This window comes from Phodopus roborovskii, unplaced genomic scaffold (genome assembly GCF_943737965.1).
Source record: "Phodopus roborovskii unplaced genomic scaffold, PHOROB, whole genome shotgun sequence".
NCBI classification, from domain to species: Eukaryota; Metazoa; Chordata; class Mammalia; order Rodentia; family Cricetidae; genus Phodopus; species Phodopus roborovskii.
The window spans coordinates 10,622,249-10,649,823 of NW_026126416.1; the positions used below are offsets into that span (position 1 = coordinate 10,622,249).

The 27,575-nt window shown below is 47.2% G+C and overlaps 1 protein-coding gene across 2 annotated transcripts; it reads left to right on the forward strand.

Annotated features, from left to right (window-relative positions):
- The first annotated feature begins 1,657 nt into the window (after nt 1-1,657).
- On the forward strand, nt 1,658-27,205 carry Ovol2 (ovo like zinc finger 2). 2 transcript variants are annotated; one of them, XM_051183257.1, is made up of 4 exons: nt 1,658-2,053; nt 2,698-2,954; nt 16,961-17,150; nt 26,886-27,205. In XM_051183257.1, exons 1-4 carry the CDS (start codon nt 1,954-1,956, stop codon nt 27,200-27,202), a joined length of 864 nt encoding a protein of 287 aa, XP_051039214.1. In that variant the 5' UTR covers nt 1,658-1,953; the 3' UTR covers nt 27,203-27,205. The 2 variants fall into 2 exon arrangements, with proteins under 2 accessions (XP_051039214.1, XP_051039215.1); XM_051183258.1 differs by having other exon boundaries at nt 2,701-2,954.
- Nucleotides 27,206-27,575: the final 370 nt, after the last annotated feature.

A 27,575-nucleotide genomic window follows, 5' to 3' on the forward strand; every position in this document is an offset into this window, starting at 1 on the left:
CTGGCTTTTGAATAAAGGGATTTTGAATGGAGTTTTTAAGATTCTTAAAGATGGAGGATAATTCTGTGGCTTCGTGGTTTTATTTTTATTCTTTCATTCACCACGCTCCTTCTTTCTAGCAAGTCTCCAGTTTGTTGGCAGATAAAAATACATCTGCAGAGTTGCCCAGAAGCTGCGCCATCAACTCCGTAGCCAACAAGCCTCATTTTCTTGCGCCGCTATAGACATGTCTCCCTCCTCTAGTTCACCAGGATCAAAGTCCGTCATATTCTTAGACGAGTTTTCTCAGAGGAAACCAGAATTCAGAGTTGATCCCAGATAGGGTCAGTCCTTGAAGGCAGATCGATAGTCATGGTGCAGACGCCTTATCCCCCTACGTAGCCTCGTCTGAGTTGCGCCCCCTCTCTGTGCTCTCTGAGAATACGCCTGCCAAGTCCAGAAATCCGTTACCAGGCTGCTGTATCCCTAAAGGCCATTCAAAAGGCGGAAGAAGACGAGAACAGCGCCTATTGATTCCCTGGGCCATGTGGGCCGGGAGCGCATCGGGTAGTGTTATGGGAAGGTGAGGCTGGTGGTTCGGTTAACCGCAGACGCCTGAGAACCCCTGGCCAGACGTGCCTCGGCAGCTTCTAGCAGCTGACACTTGTCTGCTCACCCCTTGGAGTCCGGCACCCACCGCGTTGGCTGTGTGGGTTGCTCTGGGAGCAGCGCTACAGGGCCTTGGTATAGAGGTAGCGGGGTCCCCAAAGTAAGCTGGCCACCCCTATAAACTTTTTACCCCCCCCCACTTCCCTCCAGGAAAGAAGGTAATCAGGAAAAATAAAAACAAACAAACAAACAAAAAAGACTCAAAGCCTTTTGGTTGTCTTCGCCGGCGGAGAAGGGGGGAGGGTGTATCAATTTTCAATCCATGGCTTCCCGGATGGGTCCTTTATCGCCTTCGAATTTGAGAATCCAGGGGTTAGGGTAGGCAGTAATGGGACAGGCTGAGGACTAGTGACTCGCTTTAAGTAAGCGTTCTCAGGACATGCACTTGGCTTTTATCTTGTGCGTTTATCTTGAGTAAAGGGACTCCTGGGGGTGCAAGGTTTTGGGGTGAAAGCTGCTTTGGTAGAGCAAGCTTTATTTTCTTAGATTGAGTGGCACAGATCAGTAAAGGGACGTGCTCCAAAGATGCAAGATTTCTAGATTATTGAGGGGTGTTCCAGATGATAGGAAATTTAAGCTCTCAAACCCCCTCCCGTTACCTGATAAGCGTCCTGAGGACCCTCCCACATCCGACCACCGAAATTCCAGAAAAGCCTGAAAACATTTCCACAAGATCTAGAGCCAATTTCTGACTTGCTTGATGGAGACAAACCCACTTCGGAGGTGGGAGCCAACTCCTGGGAGACCCCAACTCGTGGGAGGGGTGCCCGGGGCAGTGGACCTGGGGCTTGTTTCAAAGAGTTTATAGGTAATGTGCATATGATGGAGTTATGAGGCAGAGGAGTGATTTAAAAAAATGTTCTTCCTTTTTTAAAAAAGAGGAGGGGGGAAGAATCAGACGTTAAATTCTTTTGCAAACATTCATGCCTAAGGAAGGGCTGGATCAGGCAGCCCCGGCCGCCGGAACCGGTCGGACAGGTAGCGAGCTTGTTGACACCGTTATGTTGCAGGGCGCATGCTCACTCCCAAGTTTCCTGGTGCCTTTTCTATTCCACCTTATGAAACTTTTTCCCCGGCGTGGTCTCACGCGCGATTTAAGGCATAGGTATCGCCGAGCCCGGAGGCTGCGAGTCACCCGGAGTGAGGGGAGAGGTCAGGGCAACGCGGCGGGGGTGGGAGCAGAAGGGCAAGCAAGGCGGGAAGGTGGGCTCCGGACTCCGGGAGCCAGGGGATCCAGGCGCCTACACCGCCACTAGCGGGGACCAGAGGGGAGGAAGGGGCCGCAGTCGGGAGGGGGATCCCACCATGCCCAAAGTCTTTCTGGTGAAGAGGAGGAGCCCGGGAGTCTCGGTCCGCAGCTGGGATGAGCTCCCGGATGACAAAAGGGCAGACACCTACATCCCAGGTGAGAAGCGCGGGGGCCCGGCCTGGGCGCGGGGCTCCTGGGTGGGGGCAGGGTGACCGGGGCCCTCCTGCTCGCGACCAGGGCTGACGTTCCCACTCCTTTCCTCTCTCGCCTGGGGACGTGGGGGGTCTTGCGAAAAGGGGTTTCGAGAACCAGGCTGGGAAACCTGAAACGCCCGGTGCTTTCTCCCTAGACAGGGCTAATTGCCTGGCGGCGGGACCGTTGGCTGCAGCGCGGGCCGAGGTGGCCCTGGAAGCGGGTGGAAGGCACTGGGGGTTCCCTTGCCCTCTACGCCCTCTAAGCCTCACGTGAAGGTCCGCTAACCTCTGTGGAGCGAGGCAAGGCGAGGGCACACCCGCCTCCGCGGGCGCGAGAGGGAACTTGGCGCGCGGGGTTCTCCGCGGCGCATGGCCCCTGGTGTTTCGTGGGAGCCGGGGTGACCTGAGGACCGGTCTCCGGGCACCCTAAGTTAGTTCGAGGGGCCGATCGCCCGGCTGACTCGTCTACCCTGGGGACGTCGCCCACTTGGCGAGGTGCCCAGGTCCGGGGCGGGGCGGCGGCACCGCCCGCAGGTCAAACTGCCGTGGGCGCCCGGGCGTGACGCCGCGTGTGGTTGAGTGTCGGGGTGCGGCCCCCTCTCTCAGCAGTGAGCCTGGGCTGTCTGCTCCCGGACCCCCCTGAGGACTGCCGCAGCGACGGCGGCAGTAACAGTGGTTGCAGCAGCAGCAGCAGCAGCAGCAGCAGCAGCAGCAGCAGCAGCAGCGCGGGGGAACCCAGAGGCATCGAGAGCAGCTCGTCCCCGCGCGCGCCCGAGCCTGAAACTCCAGAGCTCCACGACGCCGAAGGACTCGATGGACACCTGGCAGCGATGCAGCGCCCGATTGCCAGGTCAAAAATCAAGGTAGGGTGTCGACTCTGCCCCCGCCGCCACCTGCACCACGCCCTGGCGTCCGACTCTGGAGCCCCGGCGCCCCTCCCTGCCGCGCCCGCCCGCGCACCGGGGCTCAGGCGCCGCAAGCCGGCCCGTCACTCCTGCACCTGCCCCTGGGCGGCAGCCAGGCTCCGCGCGACCTGTCCCATGCGCCACAGTGCTCGGGCTGCCAGCATCTTAAGCGGACCCAGCCCCCAGGGTGGTGGCCCTGTCTAACGCTGGCAGTGGCTCCGGGAACCACTGAAGATAGAACCCAACTATCTGGGTTCAGCTGTGTTCAAGGACAGACTATTAACTAAATGGCCCAAGACTCCGGGTGGAGAAGGAGTGCGACCCGAGGTCTTAGACGTGATACCCTCTTGGATGCAGTCCTTGGTACCTTGAGGTTCTGAGGGTTTTGTTTCCCTCCTTGTTTTTTGGGACACGGTGGGCCTCGCAGTCACCGCTATTCCCGGTGCTCGTGGAGCCTGTTAGACGGGTAGCTTGTTGTGCAGAGCACTGTAGATTTGCCTTTCTCTCAAATCTTTAAGAATTAAATTAGTGGGTAAAAGATAAAAGGGCTCACCTGCAGATTTTTTTTAAGTGTTCCTATAGTGGATTGGAATGTCTGTGCCCCTCAAAAGCTATAGAAGGCCATCTTATCTGGATGGCCATCAGCGCTTTGTTGGAACTCCCATGACCACCTTTTCAAAGGTATCCGCTACCCCCAGGATTTAGGAATCTTGCCCCGCTGACTCACGGCCAGCTAGAGGGGGAGGGGAGGCGGTGTGTTTTATGCATAAACCCCAGGTCCTAACCTGGCCGGCTACAGTGCCACCTTGTATAAAGTGAGCCATAATTCTAGGGTGTCACAGAGTATCAACTACCCAGGCTCCCAGGCCATTGCGGGAGGGAACGGTGAACCCACGGTTAGGTGGGAATAAAGAGAGCAGCCTTTCTTTCCCCAAGGGTGGGCCAGGGCGCATTTGAGGCCAGAGCACCGGAAAAATACGATGCTGCAAGTTGGGTGTTCACAGAGTGCACCTTTAGGGTGAGCAGTCCAGAGGCTGCTGGTCCCGGTGGGGTTAAGTGGGAGGGAAATTTTTCCTGAAGCAGATAGCTCTTGCCCTTTGGGAAATTCTACAAAGTGCCCCACTTGCATATTTATCACCAGGCTAGAAAGACAATTGTAAGGTTGTTTGGGGAGGGACAGTGGTTGTTAGTTTGCCCCTCCTCCATCCCCTTCTTGGTAAAGAGAGAAAGCCAGTCTCGAGATTTCGGAAGATCTCTTTTCTGCCTTGGGCAGACACAAGTGTTGGAATTTTGGATTAAGGGAGTCAATAAACTAGTCCTTTCCAAGATAAGTTGTCTCTGTGGTGGGGGAGGGGCTGGGGCTGGGGCTTATTTGCAGACCGTTAACAAGCAACCTGCTCCCTACCCTTCTCCATTTCCTAGGGAGCTTTTATTCACTGAAGATGTTCTGGTTCCTACCCTTCCTTTCTAGGCCAGCCTTGTCTATATAGTGGAGTTCCAAGCCAAAGAGGGCTACATAGAGTGACCCTGTTTCAAAAAGCAAAACCAAAAAGGTTTGGTTTTTTTGACTGGAAGAGGAAGCAAGCCATTTGAGGATGAGGTCCATTCATGGCAGGACATATTTCTGCCCCCAAAGACCTGACCCCCCCTTTCATGCTAGACAAGTGCCATATAACTGAGTTGCAGCCGCAGCCATGTGTACTGCTTTAATGACTTACTTTTAAAACTTGAAGATACACATTGGACAGTGGGCTTGTAGGACCAAAGAAAGGGCAGGTTTGAGCCTGTGCCCTGCCCAGAGGAAAAACAAAAACAAAATAAAACAGAACATCCAGCAGCATACATTATGTCTGCTATGTGCAAGACAGCCAAAAGATAAAACATTCCTACTCCAGTGTATTCCTTCCATAACACTGTGGCAGTAGTGGTTAAGTATAAATTCTTCAGAACTGTGCAAGCTTGAGCAGTTCTTCACTGTTCTGGGTTTCGGGTCCCTTATCTGTAAAATGAAGATATTCATGATCTCTACCTAATTCAGTGTGAGGCAGAATGAGCAAAGGATGAAATACGTTGTATGCTCCTTAACCATGGATGGTCTCTGGTCTGGCGGAGGAAACACTTGTGGCATCTCTGTAGAGAAGAGAGAGAGGACCAGACTGGAAGCACCTGCAAAAATGGTATCACTGAATTGAGAAGGGGTCTTGATATGGTCCAGAAGGTTGTAGAAATGAGGATGACCGGTCTTAGGGTGATGTGGGCTGAGCCCTGTGCCTGAGTAAGGAAAAGAATCAATGGTCTGATGAGCAAAGGATAGGAAATATACTGGTTAGGATCAAAGTCAGGGTTGGCAATATGGGGCTAGAAATGAAGCCTAGGAGACGATGGGAGTGTGTGGAAGGGCCAAGCCAAGAAGAGTGTTCCTACAGCAGCTTTGGGAAGCTCCCAAGGCTGGAAGACATGACTGGGAACATCTTGCTCCTCAAAGCCATGAAGAATTGTGTGAGTTAAATGAAAAATCAAATGGGGAACCATTAGCACAGACTTCCCAACAAGTAAAGGTTTTGTTATTGCCACTGCCTTGCAGCAGGAACCCTGGTTGTGTTAGCTGTGGTGAGGTGTCCAGGAAGAAGGCTTGGGATCAGGCTGGGAAGATAGAGCACATCCCTGCTTGTCTGACCTTCCATTGTGGGCTTTGGGGCAGGCTATGATGTGATCTCTTTAAGACTAAGGATTTTGTAATTTAAAAATCAGGTTGTGGTGGGAAGAAATGAACATCTGGGCCAATCGAGGACCTCCTTTGCAGATCTCTAACTGTGGGCTAGACAAACCCTCTGAAAACAGGTACCCCTGGTTTCTAAGCATTCCCCCAAACAAAATCTAGAGTGAGCTTGGCACATTGACTCACCATGGCTAGCAGGACCCCACTGCAAGCAGGGACAAGCAGGTGAATTTCTGTTCTTAGTCCATCCTAACCTTCTCTTTTTCCTTTAGCCTTCTCCTTCCTTGTGAGTTCTGTAGAGGGACAGCCAGGCTTGGTGGCACATGCCTTTGATTTCCGCACTGAAGGCAGAGGCGGGCTGATCTTTGTGGGGTCAAAGAAAGCCTGGTCTACAAACACAGTTCCAGGTCAGCCAGGGCTACATTGTGAGAGCTTGCCTCAATTAGAAACAAAATTTATTCCATCTTTCATTTGGGTCTTTAGTGGGTGCTGACAGTATGTGTCAAATGTGTGCCCTTTTTTTTTCCTATCAGTTTTAATTATGAAGAGTTTCAAAAACAAAATAGTAATGTTTGTCACTTAGTTCCAGCCCATCCTTACTGGCTTCTATCCCCTACCTTCCCATGGAAGACTTGAAGCAGTTTTCAGATAAACTATAGTCATGTTCTAAATAACTATGGGGCATACATAGAACTGTGATCCTGTAAGATTATAATGCTACATGACGTCTTAGCCAGCTCAGCTTGTGTAAATACACTCTGTAATGTCCACGCAATGGTAAAATTGCGTCACTGGGCTTTTCTCGGAATGGATCCATCATTAAGCAATGACTGACTGTATTTCAATTATAAGTGGTTCCAAATGTGCCCAATCACACCCACTTGAATTATGTGTTCACATTGTTAAATGGCTTGTAAATGCCTACTCTTCCTCCTCCAGTTTGTTTAATCAGGTCCACATAATGTCCACACACTGTGATTGACATTTGGCATGGCCTTTAGTTGCTTTTAATTTACACATTTTTTTTTCTCCCATTTTTTATGTACTTGCAAGTTAATTGTTGGAGCAATGGGTCATTTGGTTTGTAGAGGTCCCAACAGTCTGGATTTCACTCAGTTAGTCACCTTGAGCATTTCTCAGTCTCTGTTAACTTCAGATGGATTTTAGGGATAAAGGTGCACCATTCAACAGGGTAGTCCTAGTCAGATGTAGCCTTAGTCACATAGGATTAAAAGTGAAAGACCTTAGTACTGCTGACTTGGCCAGTTTGGGATGGGGGGGTTCCCATCATAGAGAGCTGTATGGGACAGCACCGCTTTGTATGTTTGGCTTGAATATGTTACAGTGTGTGTGAGAAGGTGAAAGGTTGGGTTCCATACAGAGGCTGTGCTGTTACCTTTCTGCGATGGTAGGAGCTGTTGATGCTTAGGGCATAAATATTTTAGTATTGCAAAATAGTGATATTCCAGTTCTGTTCATCTGTTAGCTGTAGCCGATATTGACCTTGAGGCCTTGCCCATGCTAATCACATGCTTTCCCATTGAGTCACACCCTAAGAGACCTCCAGAAGGCATATTTCTTTATTTTGTTTTGTTTTTAGGTTTTTTGAGACAGGTTTTCTCTGTGTAGCTTTAGCTGTCCTGGAACCTGCTCTGTAAACCAGGCTGTCCTCGAACTCACAGAGATCGGCCTGCCTCTGCCTCCTATGAGTACTGGGACCAAAGGCATGCGCCACCAGCACCCGGCGAGAAGGCATATTTCTGTAGAGACAGATTTTTCCTACATTTTGTTTGGCTTCATAGGGATAGTGTATTAAGACAATTGGAAGAACGCTTGATTCCTGCTCAGTGTGATTGTGTACACAGTCCCTGCATCCAGGCTGTAATCCCAGCTCCTGGGAAGTTGAAGACAGTAGTTTCTGTCAAACCAAGCTGTGTAACCACACAACTATGTTTCCAAAACAAAACAAAAACCAAAAGACAAGAAACTGACTGATGCACTCCTTTAATCCCAGCATTTAAGAAGCAGGTGGAAGCAGGCAGATCTATGTGAATTGGAGGCCAGCCTGGTCTACATAGTGAGTTCCAGGACAGCTAGAGTTACACAATGAGACCCTTAGTTGGGGGGAAAAAGATAACAAAAACAAATAAAGAAAACCCAACAACAAGAAGTGTTAGTTTCCTTTATGAATGAAGATTATCAACTCATTGACAAATTCTTTGGTGAGCCTAATTTGTTATTTCTTTAAAACTGTTTTGAATTTATGTTTCTGTTTATTTTGTGTATGTGTGCCATGCCATGGCCTACACTGTGAGAGACAGTTCTCTCTTGTTAGATGGGTCCTGGGCTTGAACTCAGGTCTTCAGGCTTGGCAGAAGACACCTTTACTGGTTGACCCATCTTGTTGGTGCTTTCTTTCTCTCTTTAGAATAATGAGTATCCACAGTGCTAGGTTTCATACTGGTATTTTCATGTTAATTATTAATTATTTATAAATATTGTTTTGAATCATGTATTTAAGTAGTTAAAACTATCACTTTACTTTTAGCTGAACAGTGGTGGCACATGCCTTTAGTCCCAGCACTCAGAAGGCAAAGGCAGGCAAATCTCTGAGTTCTAGGCCAGCCTGGTCTCCAAAGCGAGTTCCAGAACTGTCCCACAGAGAAACCCCATCTCAAAAAACAAAACAAAACACCCTAGCTGTTTACTTTTTAGAAGAGAAGGGAAACTGTATGTAGATAGAATCCCTGCCTGTCCTGTCTCCCTGGACCTCTGACCATCTGCACATTTGGCTAACCAAACTCCTCTTTAAGATCAGACTCAGCAGAGTCAGGAACACGGCCTTTTAGTCTTGTATCCTCAGCACCCAGTTAAGTGTCTGACCCATGGGAGAACACCAGCCAACAGAAAACAAAAATATAGACCTGGAAGGAAGAAGGCCAGGGCCTCCAGACCCTGGCAATCATAGCAAGAGGAGGAAATCTGAAGAAATGCTCGATGAACTCAATGGAAAAGGGAAACAGAAATATGAGTGAATTAATTTTATTGAATTCAGTGCTGGGACTCCAAACCAGGGCATCAGACATGCTGGGCAGACACTCCAGCCTCTGCCGAAGTTTTTAGTTTTTTGTTTTGTTTTTAGAAAGGTTTTTCTGTGGGACAGTTCTGGTCGTCCTGGAACTTACTCTGCAGACCAGGCTGGCCTTGAACTCACTGAGGTTCACCTGCCTCTGCCTTCCAAGTGCTGGGATCAAAGGTGGGTGCTACCATGGTCCATTCCGGCCTCTCAGTTTTAAATTTGCATGCAGATGAAGTGGATTTTTATTGTTGGAAGAGACCATGCAGGGTTAGTTGCAGACAGCAGAATCCACTGCAGCTATTTTAAGCAAAGTATGGTAAATTACATGGCACTGAGTGAACCAAGTACATGGAACCCCTAGGGATGACTCAGAGGCCTACAGTGCAGAACTGAGCCACTGAGGCAGTTGCTGGGTTAAGGTGCTTTCCCTGCAATTTGATGCTTTTGCTAATCCAGGGTCAGACAGTTCAGCTCCTGCCTGCCTCTGCTCAGGTAACTCAGGACCTAATCCACATCATTTCAGAGTTGTGCAGTTGAGAGAGCCCAGCTCAAGCTTCAAATTCTGGATTCAAGGGAGTTTGAAGAGTAGTTTGTAACTGTCTGCACCTTGCAGTAGACGAAGGCTGGCCAGAGGGAGTTGGAGTTCATATTGACAGTAGCCATTAGGGGGATATCCTATGGGGATTTTATATCGCCAAGACTGTGTTTCAGGGGAAGCACTGTAGAACTCCAAGAGTTTTCACTAAGTTCCTGATAGCTGTTAGTGGCGATGCTCAGCTAAAGCGTCATTTCACTATTACAGTAGTGCTTTGCCATAGTCAACGTGGAGCTTTGAGCCAGGTGGTAGTGGTGGCACACACCTTTAATCCCAGCACTTGGGAGGCAGAGGCAGTGGATCACTGTGAGTTCAAGGTCAGCCTCGTCTACAAAGCGAGTTCCAGGACAGGCTTCAACTCTACACAGAGAAATCCTGTTTCAAAAAAACCAAAAATAAAACATGTAGCTTTGACACTTGAGCCATTATTGAGTCATAGACTAAGGAATATGAAGTTATTCTTCACCATGACATGAGGTTAAAAAATGAGGATTCATGGCCAGATCTATATCCTTGTCTTGAGGAAGATGTAGGCACAGAATTTGGGGGGGACAGATATTCACAATCTCTATATAGCATCTATAAGCCATGTCCACAGGTCAGTCCTATATCCTTGAGTCTTGTTTTTGTTTGTTTCTAGATAGCGTTTCTCTTTGTAACCTGGCTGTCCTGGAACTCACTCAGTAGACCAGGTTGGCCTTGAACTCAGAGATTCTCCTGCCTCTGTCTCCCAAGTGCCATGACTAAAGGTGTGTGCCACTGCCATCCAGCAAGTCTTGGTTTCTTACTTACTGTCTTACTTATTTATGAGTCTGGATTATTTTTTACTTATTTATTTATATTCATGTGTATGTGCCTGTGTGAGTTTATGTGCATTATGTGTGTACAGGGGCCCACAGAGGTCAGAAGAGGGCATTGTAGCACAGTTGTAGGTGCTAGGAACTAAACCTTGGATTTCTGCAAGAACACTAAATGATCTTGATTGCTGAGCCATCTCATCTCTTTAGCTTCATGTCTAGATAATGAGACATTCCATTTATCATCTCCTCCCTTGAGGAAGTGCTCCATTCTGTCATGTGCAGAAGTTGGATCCAGAAGTTCCAAAGGAGTTCGAGAAATGTATTTAGCATGTTTTGAGCAAGTGAGTGTAGCTGACACACATGATATCGGAAATCTTGTCCAAATGGCCACCAGAAAGTATCCATGGACTCGGGATTCTCCTGTATCTGTTTAGAACATTAGTTGAGTGGCCTGGTCTGTGGAGGCGTTGCAAGAACTTAATGGGCTGTTCCCTTCTGGGTGGATTTTTCCTTAGAAGTTTGGCAGGCAACAATCTGAGACAGCTGCAAAGTTGGTCAGATCCAGCTGTGGTCCTTGCCTGCCTGGATGCTGCTGACTCTTCCAGCAGCCCTGACACAGCCTTTGGTTTATTGTGGGTTGACTTTTGTTGTTGTTGTTGTTGCTGTATTTTGTTTTGTTTTGGCCGCTTGAGCCTGCTTTTTAGAACTTAGTTGGAATTTGGCTTCTTTTTTAAATGAAAGCTGAGATCCCACAGACAACGGGGCTGTGAGCAGAGACAAGCCAAGTCCTGGGCTTGGCAAATCACTCATCCTCTCTTTATCTTGCTCTGAATTAATTTCCAGGCTGATGTCATTTTCCAGCCTCTGTGGTAGTTTCTCTACTTCACTAATAAGCCTTGGCCAAGTGTTGATTTCAGATAAGGTAAAATCAGGGAGCATTTCCAGAAGATCTCTCTCCTGAAAGACCTGAAATGGCACCCAGTTGTTGAATGCAGTGGCAACTTCTGAACAAACACAGGCAGGAGACTCAGTCGTCAAGAGCACTCATTGCTCTTGCAGAGGACCCAGGTTCAGTTCCCAGCATCCACAAAGTGACTTCTAACCTTCCATGACTCCAGTTCCGGGGGATATGATGCTCTCTTCTGTACTCTTCAGGAGTACCAGACACACATATGGTGCACATACATACCTGTGGACAGAACATTCATTAATATTTGTTCCTTTTTAAGAACAAATGATACTGACCCTGAGGGGAACAGTCTGCTTACTTCCACAGTGGCTGAGGTCAGAGTCTACTGGAAGGCAGGAAAGAAGGCTGCTGGCCACAGCTTTATGGATTGCAGAATTTTGGGTGAAGGACTGAGGGCTATGGCTTACACTAAAGGTGAATTCTCTGTCTCTAGTTAGACAGAGCAAAATTGAAAAGCAGATTGTGGAACAGGGAATTTTGACCAGTTATCTTAGTGTGTTGTGTGTTCTTGTCATGATTAAAGCGTGTTTGGGGAGGGAGGTCAGGAAATGTCTTGCTTGCCTTTGTGTGTGTGTGTGTGTGTGTGTGTGTGTTCTTGCCATGGTTAAAGCGTGTATGGGGGGGTGTGGTCAGGAAATGTCTTGCATGAGTTGGTTCTTCTTCCACCATTTGCCACATGGATTCCAGGGATCAAACTCAGAAATCCTCGGGCTTGGCTGCAAGCATTCGTGTCTGCTGAGCCATCTCTCACTTGCCCTCAGTTACTTTTGCTTTAGCATTATAGAAATTTGGAACTGTTGTAAGTACAAGACTTTGTTGTGGGCTTTTTTTTTTTTTTTTTTTTTTTTTTTTTTTATGAGTAGCTTTCTTTAATTCTTTGATTCACTCCCAAGAGGCAAATATCATTATTCATATTTTATGGATGATGAAATTAAGGTTTAGAGAAGTTAAATTACTTGCTTACATTCTCAAATTGTGGGAAGCTGGAAAACTGGCAATGCTCTTAGCCTCTCACACTCCAAAGGAGACCGTGGTACCTCTTAGTATGTTTACTGTAGAGGAACCGTGATCTGGGACTTTGGTTTTGGATTTGGATTTTCAAGACAGGGTTTCTCTGTGTAGCTCTGGCTTTTCTGGAACTCATTGTATAGGTCAGGCTGGCCTTGGTCTCAGAAATCCTCCCAACTCTGCCAACTGAGTGCTAGGATCAAAGGCGTGCACCACCATGCCTGGCATGATCCGGGATGTTAAATGGCATTTCATATCACACGGATGGCCAGAGCTAAATATTTATTCAATCTCTTGGCATTTCGTGCCTCTCTATATACTATGTTTATTGTGTATATGGGGTATGATGCAGGCATGTTCACGTATGTGTGGGTACAGCCTGTAAAGGTCAGAGGAAACTCCAGGTGTCGTTTTCACAGACACTGTCTACATTCTCTGATGGAGTCTCTCCCTTTTCTGGAGATCAATGGCTAGGCTAGACTGGCTGCCCTAGGAATCCTTCTCTCTGTCTCCCCAGCTCTGGGATCCAACCATATACCACGACATCTGTCCTACTCAGGCATTCTGAGGACTTAACGTCTGAGGACTTAACGTGGCTTCATGCTTCTCAGCACTTCACTTACTGAGCTAGCTCCTCAGTCCGCCACAGTCATTTTATAATTAACATGGTCAAGGTGTAATTTTGGTCTAAGTTTTGGTTCATGATGTAACTTTGGTATATTACTTGTAGGACCAAGTAAAGAAATCAGACTGGATATCTCTGCTTTGAACACTGAGGAGAGAGAATGTTAGTTGTGTACCTGTGTGAGTGTAATAAAGATGGCCCAGACAGCAGACACAGGACCTGGGGAGGGAGAACTGGTCCAGGAATCAGTCATGTCTTCTGTGTCATACAGCCCATCCTGGGAGAAGGGACTGGGAAACATAGCACACTGGGGCTGGGGATGCAGCTGTGAGATTCAAGGGTGTGTTCTTAATGTACAAAGATTCTGGGTTTCATCTCCAGTTCCAAAATTAACAAAGAAAAAGTGCAAACAATATAACAAAACTGATGTTCTGGGGGGGGCTGCTTGTTGTTGATTTTTAGGATTTAATAATCTTTTAAAAATGTATTTATTTTACGTGTATAGGAGTTTTGCCTGTGTGGCTGTCTGTGTACCCATACAGACCAGGAGAGGCCTTTGGAGCCCCTGAAACTGGAGTTGCCCACAGTTGTGAGCCACTGTGTGAGTGCTGGAAATTGAACCTGAGTCCTCCAGAAGAGCAACCAGTGCTCTTAACTACCAAGCCATTTCCAAGTCAATTTATTTTCAGTTATGTGCATATGGGGGTAGTGTGCATATGAGTGCAGGTACCTTCAGGCTAGAAGACAGTGTCAGATACCCTGGAGCTGGAGTTATAGGTTAGTGGCTAAAACAATATATATCCTATTTTCTATGTCTGTGGAATGGCTGGGTAGTTCTTGCTGGCTTTCTCTGGAGGTTGCAGCCAGACACCCCCGCTGGACTTCCTGGTACTCCTATTATTTCTTTGGAAGCCCATACTAATAGACATAGCATCCAGTCTCTTGCTATTATAGACCAAGTTTTTAAAGCACCACACAGGAAATAAACCTGCAAACCAAACCCCTTTCCTTATGAGAAGTGATACATTCTGGCAGAAACTAGTTGTTGGCTGTGATCCTTAGCTAATTGTCTCTGTCTCTATTTTAAAAATTAATATTTGTTTTATGTGTATGAATGTTATGCTGCATGTGTATACATATATCATGTGTGTGCCTGATGCTCAAGGAGGTCAGAAGAAGGTATTAGATCTCCTGGAACTAGTGTTACATACAGTTGTGAGCTATCATGTGGGTGCTGGGACACTTCTGGAAGAGCAACAGGTGCTCTTAACATCTCTGAGACATCTCTCCATCCATCCATCCATCCATCCATTTTCGAGGCAGGGTTTCTCTATATAACAGCCCTCTTGTCCTGGAAACTCATTCTGTAAACCAGGCTGGCCTCAAACTCACAGAGATTTGCCTACCTCTACCTCCCAAGTGCTGGAATTAAAGGCATGCACCACCACTATGTAGCCTTGACTGGCCTGAAGCTCACTGTGAGATAAGGCCGGCCTCAAACTCACAAAGATCCGCCTACCTCTGCCTCCCAAGTGCTGGGATTAAAGGCTTGTGCCACCACTGCCCAGCTTCTCACACTTTTCTTATCTCTCCTCTCATCTCTGTTTGACCAAGGATCTTGGTTTCTCTACAGCCCTCTCCCTTGGTGTTCCACATCACAGCAACTATGCCACCTTTTTGGAAAAAGCTACTTCTGTGGCACTGCTTTGACCATAGGGCCCATCAGTCACATTAGTGCTAATTCAGACAAATTACGCTGGAAACCAGTGAGAAATGAATAGGAGAGGAAGCAGCCTAGGAAACCCTGTCCTGGTATCCTGTGCCCTCCCTGCATCCTTCTACTTGCTCCCAGCCACCCAGCACACTGTAACACCACCCTTGGGCGTGGAGGAATGGGAGGCAGTGGTGTTAGTGGACAGTGCTTGACTGTCTCAAGGCCTTGAATGGAGGAGTCCACATGAACTCTCCAGTACTGTAAATGTATGTAATATGCTCTCTGGAATGAAGTGCAGTGAAGTACAGGCAGCCCTCTATACCCATGGGTTCCACATCCCATGCATTCAACCTATTGGAAAAGAACAGTGTCTACGCTAAACATTTGCAGATCTTTTCCTTGTCTCTTGTCCTTATTCCTTAAATAGAGCAGCCTAACCCTAGTCACATAAGAGTCTGTCTACATTGGTACAAGGTTCTATAGACATCTGTTTAGATCATGTAGATGTACATGGGATGATAGCCATACTCGGTACAAAGCCACAGCATTTAGTATCCACAGAGTCCCCTGCTACCAATCTCTGTGTGCCAAAGGATGACTGAACTCTAAGGACTGGTGCCTAGCCTCATTTCTTTTTCCTTTTCCTGCTGTCCCTTCCACTAACTACCCCCATCTCTTTATTTATTTATACTCTCATTTGTTTGATTATTTATTTGAGGCAGGGTTTTTCTGTGTTGCCCTGGCTGTCCTAGAGTTCATTCTGTAGACCAGGTTGGCCCCGAACTCAAAGATCCACCTGCCTCTGCCTCCCAAGTGCTGGGATCAAAGGTGTGTGCCACCACCGCCCAGCTATTTATTTTTTGTAGTACTAGGAATAGATGCAGGTGAGTGCCCTGATGTTGAGCTGCACCACCAGTCCTTGGGGGCTTCTTATAGACAGTTTTGGCAGAGCAGGGTCTGACCTGGGGGGCACAAATATGATCTTTGAGCACATCAGATCTGGTGTTTCACATCATACGAACGGTCAATCCAATGTTTGTCCAGAGAGACAGCAATGTGACTGAGAGAATCCTGCACTGGGGATGGCGGACAGTCAGGAGGCTGGAATTCAGTTGTGATCTCACTGATAATAAATCTCTGTGATGATTTTATTTGTGCACAGTTTGGGTGTCTGGCCCTAGGGCATGGCCCAGCTTGGCAGTTTTCATCTGAATGGTGTTGTCTGGAGCCATTCAGTTAGGTGGTGATGATCCTGGGTTAGTTTGTAAGGCCCAATGAGGCTTTTTGCATAGCTAGCACCATGGAGCCTCTGCATGGTGTTCTGGCTCTCCACATGGCTAGTTTGGGCTTCCTCGGCTTCCAACATGGAGGCTGGCTTATGAGAGGGAGGCAGTGAAGCTTCCAGTGTCCTGTGTCCCAGAATTCACACATCATTTCTGCTCTCTGTTAGCCTTGAGCCCTGCCCTGGTTCAGGGGAAGAGATATCATCTCCATCCTTCCCCTGCTCTTTTTTTTTAAATTTTGAATTAATTACATTTATTTATTGTGTGAAGGAATGCCATGGTGCGTGACAACTTCTGGGAATTGGTTCTCTGCTTCCACCATGTTGGTCTCAGGTCAACAGTCTTTGGCAACAAGTGCCTTTACACACTGAGCCATCTCACCATTTCCTGGTGTCTGGACCAGGACTCAGAGGCACAGGAAGAAAGGGCTGGCTGTGTCTATCTTTGGGAGCCATTGAGCAGGACCCTTCCTTCTGTCCCTCCAGCCTCAGCATTTGCTTCTTTGGTAGTCAAGGTGGCTGATGGGACTCTAGCTAAAGTCTTAAGAGGATGACTTTTTCATCAATCAGAAGATCACATGCTCATGTCTTGTTAAAAGGGTGCTGTAACACACCTTTAGTCCCAGCACTTGGGGGGGGCGGGGCAGAGGCAGTCAGATCTCTGTGAGTTCGAGGCCAGCCTGGTCTACAGAGAGAATTTCAGGACAGGCAGGCCTTGAAAAACAAAAATGATGCTATAAGGAGCTGGGGAGATGGCTCAGTGGTTAAGAGCACTCACTGGCTATTCTTCCAGAGGATCCGTGTTCAATTCCCAGCAATTACATGGCAGCTCATAACTGTCTGTGACTCCAGTGATACCTTCACACCAATGCATATAAAAAGTTAAATAAATTATTTAAAATGTATATTTAAAAAAAGAGAGTTTGAAAAAAAAAAGGCTGCTGTGAGACAGTGCATAGACAGGAAGGAGTTAGAGGTCTGCTGGAGGGAGAAAGGGAAGGATGCTGTGCAGAAACATTTTCCAGTACCAGTGTCTGTGTCCTTTCCCAAAGCAGAGCCTGCTCGCACCTTTAAGGAACAGAAGCCATAGCCAGGCTCAACCTAAAGAGAACACATGTCTGGGGGTCCCCATGCCAGCCCCCTGTGATCTCACACCCTCTCTCTGCTCCCAGTTTACCACGGGCACGTGCGATGACTCTGTGATTCACAACTGTGACCTGTGTGGCAAGAGCTTCCGCCTGCAGCGCATGCTCAACCGTCACCTCAAGTGCCACAACCAGGTAAAGAGACACCTGTGCACCTTCTGTGGCAAAGGCTTCAATGACACCTTCGACCTAAAGAGGCACGTACGCACACATACAGGTGAGACTGTGCATGTGACTTGTTTCTGGTTCCTTTGTCCTCGTCGTCCCATCCCCCCACCCCCCACCCCACCCACCCCCCCCCAAAAAAAAAACCAAGTTTGGAGTATGGAGCAGGATGGTATTTCTAGAAAGGACACAGGATGAGGCATTTGGGGCTATCCTAACTGAGTTTACTCCCTGACTCTCCCACCTGACAGCCTGGGGCATACAGGCCACCTCTCATGGCCTGATTCTGCTCCTGTAGGGTGAGCATGGTGTCCCGGTTCCACCAGGGAGGCTAACACAGAAGGTCTCTACTGTAACACAGCCCCTTTAGTCTGACTGCAGAATGGGATGCTTACAACCAGTTTAAAGTATTTTATGCCTCTTCCTTCACTCTTGTTTTATCGTTGTCTTTGGTTTGGTTTTGATTTTTTTTTTAAGATAAGGCTTTAGGGCTGGAGAGCTGGCTAAGCTGTTAAAGGCTAGGCTCACAACCAAAAATACAAGGTAAGGTTTTGTTAGGTGGCCTGGCCTTGAACTGTCTGTCCATCCTCTTTGTGCTTCCCAAGTGCAGGGATTGCAGGCATGCGACACTGCGCCTGGCTAACCTCGTGAAGGAAACCTGACTCAGGGCTCCCAATCCTCCTGAGGCAGAACAGCTGCCCTGAGCTTCCTGCTGGAACAGACATCTTCCTTGAGGCCTCTTCCTTGGCTTCCCAACCTTTCTTCTTCTTCTTCTTCTTCTTCTTCTTCTTCTTCTTCTTCTTCTTCTTCTTCTTCTTCTTCTTCTTCCTCCTCCTTCTCCTCCTCCTCCTCCTCCTTCTCCTCCTCCTCGTCCTCCTCCTCCCTCCCCCCCATAAGGGATAGAACCTAAGGCCTTGCGCATGCTAAGCAAGCACTTCCCCGCTGATCCACACTGAGCCCATTTTTCAACTTAGGCAGTCTGAATTTGAGACCTCCTCTTGTGTGTTTCAGAGTGTCTGGGGAGGATGACCTTTTGCCTCAGTCGCAAACCTGCTGATTGGTCACAAGCTTCATTAGTTTTATCTTAGGCACATCTGGCCTCTAGGCTTCTCCACTTGAGGCCCAGTCTATGCTTTTGGCCCAGTAAGTCCTGGAGGAAAATTGTAAGGATGCCAGTTCTTTGCTCAAAATTCTGCAACTCCAGGTAGAGTAGATACAGGCGCCTCCATGTCACATGAGGCCTCTATGTGTGGGTCTTGTCATCATAGATACATTAATGCCATCCCATCCCATTTAAACATGAACCACCCCCAAAATACAGAATTTCTCTGTGTAGCCCTGGCTCTCCTGGAGCTCACTCTGTAGACCAGGTTGGCCTCAAACTCACAGAGATCTGCCTACCTATGCCTCCCTAGTACTGGGATTAAAGGCGAGCGCCACCACTTCTGGGCAAACATGATCCATCTTAAACTATTAAATGCTGTCCTGACCCACCATCCACCCTCCCAGCAGCCTTACGCTGTGTGCATAGCCCTATCCCTCAAATTCTCTCAGAGAGAAATTTCAGCTCCTCTGTCTCATCCAGGGACCTTCCTAGGTCCTCTATATTCCATTTTCTTTCATAACTCTTATTATGCTTTATTTTTCTAAGCGTGGTGGCATGAGCTGCTGCCTCCCTGGCCTGTCAAGAGTGCCCCCCCCCTTTATAAAGTGAGGTGGTCTACAAAAGATGCCTTTCTTTTAGGGGGTTTGTTTTTGCGTGTTAGGGTGGGGGTAAGATTTCTCTGTTTAGTTCTGGCTGTCCTAGAAGTCACTCTATAAATAAGACTGGCCTCAGAGAGCCACCTGCCTCTACCTCTGGAGTACTGGGATTATAGTCATCTGCCACCATGCCTGGCTATACCTTTCCTTTAAAAATATTATTTTTTTCTAAACTGAACTTTTCATTGAAATGACATAGCCAGGTGGTGGCGGCGGCAGCAGAGCATGCCTTTACTTCCAGCATTTGGAAGGCAGAGGACCTCTTAGTTTCAGGCCAGCCTGGTCTACAGAACAAGTTCCAGGGCAGCCAGGGCTACACAGAGAAACCCTGAGGGAAAAACAAAACAAACAAAAAAAAAAACAAACAAATTACATATCTAGAAAAATGGTTAAGTTACAAGTCCCTAGATCTAAATGCATGCAATTAAAACCAAGTTTAAAAAAACAAAAAACAAAAAACAAAAAACAGAATATTTCTAGAGGTCATTACCTTTTCCCAGTAAGTAACCTGCTTTCCTTCAAGGGAAGTCACTGTCATGACTTCTAAAATATATATATATAAAATTTTTTTTGGGGGGGGGACAGGGTTTCTCTGTATGACTTTGGAGCCTGTCCTGGAACTCAACCTGTAGACAAGGATGGCCTCAAATTCACAGAGATCCTCCTGCCTCTGCCTCCTGAGTGCTGGGATTAAAGGTGTGCATCACCAACACCTTGGGACTAGTAACAACTAGATGTTTAAGACACCAGATTTTGAAGACTTGATAAGCAAAACAATCTCAAATTTTAAAGTTTAAAAGGATTCATTGAAGATAATGTCTTTAGTCCCAGTACTCAGGGGGCAGAAGCAGGAGAATCTCAGTATGAGTTCTAAGACAACCTAAAATACATTGAGATCCTGTTTCAAAAAAAAAAAAAAAAAACAAAAAACAAAAAACAAAACTTACCTGTTTCTTTCTATTTATTTGTTTGTTTATTTGTTTTTGAGACAGTGTCTTCTATTGTCTAGGCTGGCCTTGAACTCTACATTCTCCTGCTTCTGCTTTAACCTCTTGGGTACTAGAGTTGTAGGTGCATGCCACTGTTCCTGGCTCCTTCTGGAAATTTCTAAATTTTGTTTGTTTGTTTTTTGAGACAGGGTTTCCCTGTTTAGTTTTAGAGCCTGTCCTGGAACTAGGTCTTATAGACCAGGCTGGCCTTGAACTCACAGAGATCCACCTGCCTCTGCCTCCCAAGTGCTGGGATTAAAGGTGTGAGCCACCACCGTCCAGCCCAAATATCTAAATTTTAAAGTGGTTCGCCCCTTAATTTCTATTGAACAGCACTATAATAACTGAAATTGATTTCTAGAATTTTAACCATAACTTTTGCTTTCAAAGTACAATGAGTAGCACTATGGAAAAGACTTGAACCCATTTCCATGACCGGACTTCCTTTCTGGTGGAGGTAACCTTCCACACTGGATTATAAAGAGCAGCTGGGGGCTTACCTTTGTCTTAGCTGGTGATAAATATGAGTTCTCACTGATCTGGGCAGGTAACCGTGGTGCTACGGGCTGGAGGAGGGGGCAGGGCCAATGATTGTCTCCTGGCCTTTACCATAGGCATGATTTCATTACAAAATTGAAAATTCTCAAATGTGTTACTGCATGTGACCCAGTCTCACTGGCTCCAAAAGATCATCCCAGAATTTAGTAGGAACTTGGTCTTTGCCTTTAGTTGAGCTTGATAAGTTCAGCAAAGACAGGGTTGGGCAATCAGCACTAACCTAGCCTCTTAGCCACCACCAGCTGCGTCTCTTCTCATCCTGGGAACTGCAGAGGGCATCCACGGAAAGACTCAAAATCCAAAGGAAACTTTCTGAAAAAGGTTCAGGGAACCCAGAACCTGAGAACGTCTTACACTAATATCCAGAAAGATGAAAGAAAAGATTAGGAATCCTTTTGGAGTATCACTTCACCAAGAAATAAGTAACCATTGGGTTCTCTATTCCTGACCCTGTCTGGGTCTTTCCGTGGCGTGTGTGTGTGTGTGTGTGTGTGTGTGTGTGTGTGTGTGTGTGTGTGTGTGTGTGTTTGTGTATCCAGGCTAAGGAGTTGAGGGTCCAGATGCTGGCTCATTGGAATAAGCCCAGTGATGCAGAAGAAACCTCCATAGCATTTTTCAAAAAATGTGTCAGTAGCTAGCTGTGGTGTCTATAGTCACTAGGGAAGACAGGAGGGTTGTGAGCTCCAGGCCAGTGTGGGCTACACAATGAATTATAGACAAGCAACAAATAATCCCAACCCACCTACTCCCGACACACACACACACAGACCCAAACAAATCAGAATTAACAACAATAAAAATCAGTAAACGAGTGGCAGTTTTCATGCCCCAGAAGCAGCTCCTTATTAAAATGAAGGAGGGCTCCTGGGAGGACTTGTCAAGCAGTGAAGGCAATTGGGGAAAGAAAACAGTATGCTAGCCTCAGCCCTATCCCAGAGGGCTCTGGGGTTTGAAGGATATACTTCAGTGCTGGCCTGTCCACAGGCCTGTGTCTGCCTTTTCTGTACCCATTTCAATCAGACAAAGCTGAAGACCCTTTCACTCCTGGGCATTGGGAAAGTCAGTTGCTAGTGCTCAATCCTTGGAGAAGGGAACACTCACGAGCTGTGAGCTACCAGCCCACATGGCCAAGAAGAGGGTCTGGGTGGGGGGGCCAACACTGTCTTCTGCATACTTGTGATTGCTTTCGTCCAGTGTCAGGGACAAGGTCATGGGGGCCAGATTCATCCACTTCAAAACAGACAGAAGATCCCTGAGCATTAAAGGAACACAACATGTATGTTCTGTTCACAGCCTGAGAAAAACACCACAGATCTGCTCTTATAGAATGTTTCTTTGAATGTTCTATGCTTAGGACAGCTAGGTTACTTCCTAAGAATGGTTGCCTGTTGGCAAAAAATGATTTGTTTGGGGGAGAGAGATCTGTGTATCTGAGTGGAAAATACTGAGCCAGTCTTGCACTGTGCTGGACTCCACACCAAGTGTCCACACCTGCACTACTCAATGTGGTTTGAGAACCGGCAGTACCTGGGAGTGGGTGGACATGCACAGTCACTCATTTTGATGCCCCAAGGTGCCAGTGTCACTGGTTAGACACATTACTTACTGAAAGTATTTTATTTTCCTATTTGGTAAAATGAATGTTTATGCTGCCAAAGACTTCAGTTGGCAGCAAAAGCTATAGCAAATGTCAGCTCCCAGAAATGGTTGACACGGCCACGCACATCAGTGGGGTTCTGCTCCGTTTTGGGGAGAGAGAGGGTTGGTTAGGTTAGGCCTGGGAAAATGATAACCCACTGTTTTTCAAGGTGTGGTGGCTCATGCCTGTAATCCCAGCACTCAGAGGTTGAGGCAGGAGGATTACTGAAATTTAGTGTCAGATTGAGTATTTGTTTTTCTTGCAGAGGACCTGGGTTCAGATCCCAGCACCCACATGGTAGCTTACCAGCATCTGTAACTCCAGCTCTCCCGGGTTCAATGCTTTCTGACTTGTGCAGGCACTATATTCACATGCTACATGTACATACATGTGGGCTCAGGCACATACAATAAAAATAAATACATTTTGTGGGCTTTTTTTTTTTTTTTTTTTTTTTTTTTTGTATGTTTGTTTCTGAGACAGGTTCTCACCCTGTAATTTTGGTATGTAGACCAGGCCGGCCTCAAGCTCCCAAGTGGAGGTAGGAAGGTCAAGGTGTTCATGGTTTTCCTCAGCCACACTCTGAGTTTGAGGCCAACGTGGACTACAGGGAAAATTTAAAAAGAACCTTGAGGCTCCAGATGAAGTAAGAGCCCCATGCCTTTCCTGTGAACTGAGTTCCATAGAGAGAACCTGAGGAATTCCAATTTGAGGTCAGGGCCAGGGAGGGGCTGCCCACAGGCCAGGGGGCCCTCTTGCTTTATCTTACATCAGGGGCTACACTGAGAGAGGCCAGAAGGCAAACAAACCTCAGCCTGACTAAAGCTGAGGAGACAATGGTGTCCTTTGTTTGGAGCCTAAGGAGAAGGATTGACTGGATTGGGAAAAATGCAGATCAGAAGTTTAAGGCAGGGCTGCTAGTGGAGGAATCAAGGAATCCATTCCCCAACAGCCCCAGCTCACACGTGGAATTGCCTCCTCGACAGTTTCATTTTTAGTTTAACTTACTTTTTTTTTTCCTTTTCAGCCAAAAAGATAATATATTTTTTATGGGGGCAATTGAAAATAAGTTTTTTTTAAAAAGCAAGCCTCCATACAGCCCTAGTTCCTTTCTGAAAGTGATTTGCCATTTGGTTTGTTTGTTTGCTTTTTATTTTTTTCTCCTAGAATCTTCTAAGGCATGCAGCTATTGTCATGGGAACTAGACTTTGGGCCTTTCTTGGTGTCCACATAGTGGATGTTCCTTACTCCTTTTCATCATTGTGTACTTCATACAAAATGATGACAAGATTTCCCTCACAGAGCCACAGTCCCTTTCTAGCTCCCCAGTAGAAGTATTTGCTTCCGTTTTCAGATTGTCCTGCCATGTCCCCTGCCTTCTGTCTTACTTAATTCTGACAATGCCACCATGAATTTTCTTGTATATCCTTTGCCCACCAGTGTGAGTCTATGTCTAAGGGAACTTCCCACAAGTAAACTTACTAGGCCAAGGGGCAGGAGACTTTTCTAGGTTTATGGGCATTGCCTGCTTGCCTTCCTGGGAGGCTGCCCTCAACATCTACTCCCACAAGGAGGCTGGTAGCAAAGCTTGTTGTTGGAGTTCACAGTTGGATCAAAGTCGGGAAAGGAGCACTTGACATGAGGAATTGTGACAGAAAGTTCCAGCAGTGAGGGATTTACCTGGATATATGGGATATAAATTCAGTTTAGGGTTAGGAATAAACAACTCAAAAGTCTTTGTTAACTCCCAAAAGGACTTTTTTTTTTTTTTTTTAAAAACTAGGTTAATAACGACCTAGGATAGAGAATTCAAAAGATCAGTCATCTAGGAACCACTGTAAGGACTCAGGCATTATGCTGGCTGCCCTGTCACCTGGCAGAATGCACTCAGGCAGTACCCTGGTCAGCCCAGGGTTCCATGACTACTAGTCTGCACGCAGGTGCAAAGGACCCCTTTAAAAGAAAGACCCCTGCCCACGCTCTCTTTCCTTCTCTTCTCCCTGCTTCCCCTGGGGCAGACAGGACTTCCTGTCCCCCTCTTCTCTTCTGTCCTCTCTCTATCTCTGTGTCTCTTTACCTCTTTTCTCTCCCCACCCCCTTACCCTTTCTTATAAAACTCCTCACTAAGCTCTGTCTGCCTGGCATGTTTGTCCTGTGTCCATCCGTCCCCATGTCCGGTTGTCGTTGCCCCGTCCCCAGTGCCCCCTTCCCCCTTCCCTTGGTCGCCCTCACCTGTCATGGAACCTGCCAAGGCTTTATCATAACAACCACTTTTTTTGTTGTCGTGAACTACATTAATACATAAAAGGTGTAATTGAAAGGCAAATGCTAAATACTTAGGAATATGGAAGCTGATTCCTGCTTGGCTGTTTCCGTTGTGTTGAGCTGGGTTCTAAACACTGAGGTCGAATCTCCCTGAATACCCAGTGTTCACCAGGTCCTGTGATATCTCAGTTAATCCTCAGCCCAGCCATCTCTGGGTGTGAGTACTATCTGCATTTTGTGGATGAGGAGAGTCGACCTGTGGAGGGGTTAACAGATTGACTGTGGGCTCCGTTAATGAGTGGCAGATGTGCAGTGCCAGGCGTTTCAATGGCCTTGGACTTTGGAACTCAGGTAGGTGTCAGTAGGTTAATTATGTCTGGCAGCAGGTGGTGCTTTCAGTTCCCAGCCTGTTCTTTTGACTAGGACAAGATTGGCTTTTGCTAGAGAGAGGCGAGATGGTGAGGTATGGCTGCTGGGGGAGGGGAGCGCAGTGCCCATCCCCCCTCTTCCACCTTCATTCCCCTGAAGGGATGGGAAACTGCTCCAGGAGCAAGGAGCTAATGCCCAAGCCTGGGAAGGAGCACTTTTTGACAAGACAGGAATGAGATCATGGAGGCAGAAGAGGAAGCAGGAACATTGGGCAGTAGTGTCATAACTAGAGCTATTATGGTCTGTCTCCTGTGTCTACATCACAAGGCAATCGGTCTCAAAACCGGGTCCAGCATCTACACTATACCCTCCTGGAGAGAACCTTCTAGTCACCCCCTTTCTTTACTGGTCAGGTGACACAGGACCCCAAAATCTCCTAACCCTGGCTTTTCAGCTTTGCTAGGTGCTCTGCCCATAGAAGATATGTGTAGACTGTTAAATATTACAGGACAAGTGATAGGTTCTGCACATGCTAAACCCACTGTGGTCTGGGTCACCCCTGGAGTAGGAAGCTCCATGTGTAGGACCAGAAGAGAAGCATTCATTTCTTACACACACACACACACACACATCATACACACACACACACACACACACACACACACACACATATAATAGCCATTAAAAAATTATGTCATCTGCAGGAAGATGGAACTGGGAATCCTCATGTAAAGTGAAATAAATGACTCAAAAAGACAGATATTGCTTGCTTTCTCTCTGAAGTAGAATCTAGGTTGTTTGAGCTGTGATAGCAGGCATGGCCCTCTGAATCTGATTTTAATTTTAGATTTGAATGTCCCCCTACTTCTGCCTGATGGGATCTCCCTATATAGACTGGCCCAGGAGGTCCCCACATTCTAACTGGGATTCCAGGCCACCACTTGCATACAGCATTTCACTTAAGAAACAACACAACACACTAAGTCATCTTTATGTGTGAGCACAAACATGTGGTGTCCTAGAGGTAGGCCAGTGACATCAGGTGTCCTCTATTCTTTCTGTCCTCCTCTTTCTTCTCTGTCTCGTGTGTGTGTGTGTGTGTGTGTGTGTGTGTGTGTGTGTGTGTGTGTGTGTGTTGTCCGCCTGTGCTTGCCATGTGTGAGTTTGGAGGTCAGAGGACAACTTATGGGAGCCAGTTCATTTCCTTCCTAACACCATGTGAGTTCAGTTATCCAAACTCAGATGGTCAGCCTTGGTGGCTACCTTAGCCATTGAGTCATCCATTGTGCCCCCTGCATCCCCCAGCCCCCTTCTCTCTCACTTGGCTTGGAACTTGCCAGTTAGGCTAGACTGGCTGGTCAGTAAGTGCCAGGGATCCACCTGTCACTGATTCCTAGAAACAGAGAACAGGGTTTCATGGTGTAGCCCAGACTGGCCTTGAACTCACTGACACGTTTTCCTCTGACTCTTGAGTGGTGGGATTAAAGGTGTGTGCCATTGTAAATGAATTACATTTGCTCTTAGCATGACTGCAAGCATAGTTCTAAGCAAACGAGAATGTTTCAAATTTCTTTCCCTCCCACTATGCTATTGTTATAGTCAGACTTCTAGAGGTCAGAGTTTTAATATTAATCAAATGGAGTTTCCTTTGGACCCGTCAGCCGCCACACCCATCCCTTGCTTTGTAAATAGATTCTAGGACCTCAGCAGCAGAGCTATTCCCTGATGCTTAGCACAGTGTGAGTGCTTGGCCTCGTCTCCTGTCATGTCCAGCACAATTCACCACTTGGCTTCTCCCCTTCCGTCTCTTTCTCCTTCATTGCCTAACCCGTGTATCCTGGGGTGACCTCTCCAATAAACTTGCTCCAGGATCTTTGTCTCAGTGTTTGTTTCCAGGAAAACCCACGGTAAATGGGTAAAATGAAAACATCACTGACCTTGCCACTAAAAGATGAAACCATTAAGGCAGACCAGTGGGAAGAATATAAATCTTTCTCCCAGAGTCAAGTGTTGGGTTTCTGCCTCGTTGGTGCCCAACTATGTCAGGCTTATTCATGTAAATGTTAGGATCTTCTAGATGGTTCTGGCTCCCCTTTCCTCACACTGTCAAAGGTCTTGGTTGTGGGAAACTTCAGTGGCTTCATAGGAGGGATGCTTGGGCTTGGCTGTGACCAGCTGGTGACGTGTCTGCCCCTCATCCTTGCAGGCATTCGCCCCTACAAATGTGATGTGTGTTACAAAGCCTTCACCCAGCGATGTTCCTTGGAGTCCCACCTGAAGAAGATCCACGGTGTGCAGCAGCAGTACGCCTATAAGCAGCGTCGGGACAAACTCTATGTATGTGAGGATTGCGGCTACACGGGCCCCACCCAGGAGGACCTGTATCTGCACGTGAACAGTGCCCATCCCGGTAGCACATTTCTCAAAAAGACATCCAAGAAGTTGGCGGCCCTTCTGCAGAGCAAGCTGACGTCCCCGCTGCAGGAGAATTCCACCCTGAGTGAAGAGGAGGAGAAAAAGTGAAGAGCGGGAGAAAGAGGAGGAGAGATGCCCAGTGTTTACTCGGACTTTTGGTTCTGAGGCGTACCTCTCCTCTGCTCCTCTGCTGGCTCTCTTTAGTGACAAGTGTCCAGCCCACCTCTCTTTTCTTTTGGGACATCAATAGTAAGATGCACCTCTAAAACTGTCAATTGTTTTGCCACAACAGGCCCTGTACTGTGTGTGTGTTTTGTTGGTGGCTGAGATCAGGTACGGGTTTGTGTGTGTGTGTGTGTGTGTGTGTGTGTGTGTGTGTGTACGTTAAGTGTATTTTTTTTTTCTTAATGGAATTTTCGAACGTGAATAGAGGGATGCTCTTAAAGAGACCATCATCTTATGGTGCCTTGAAATGCTACTC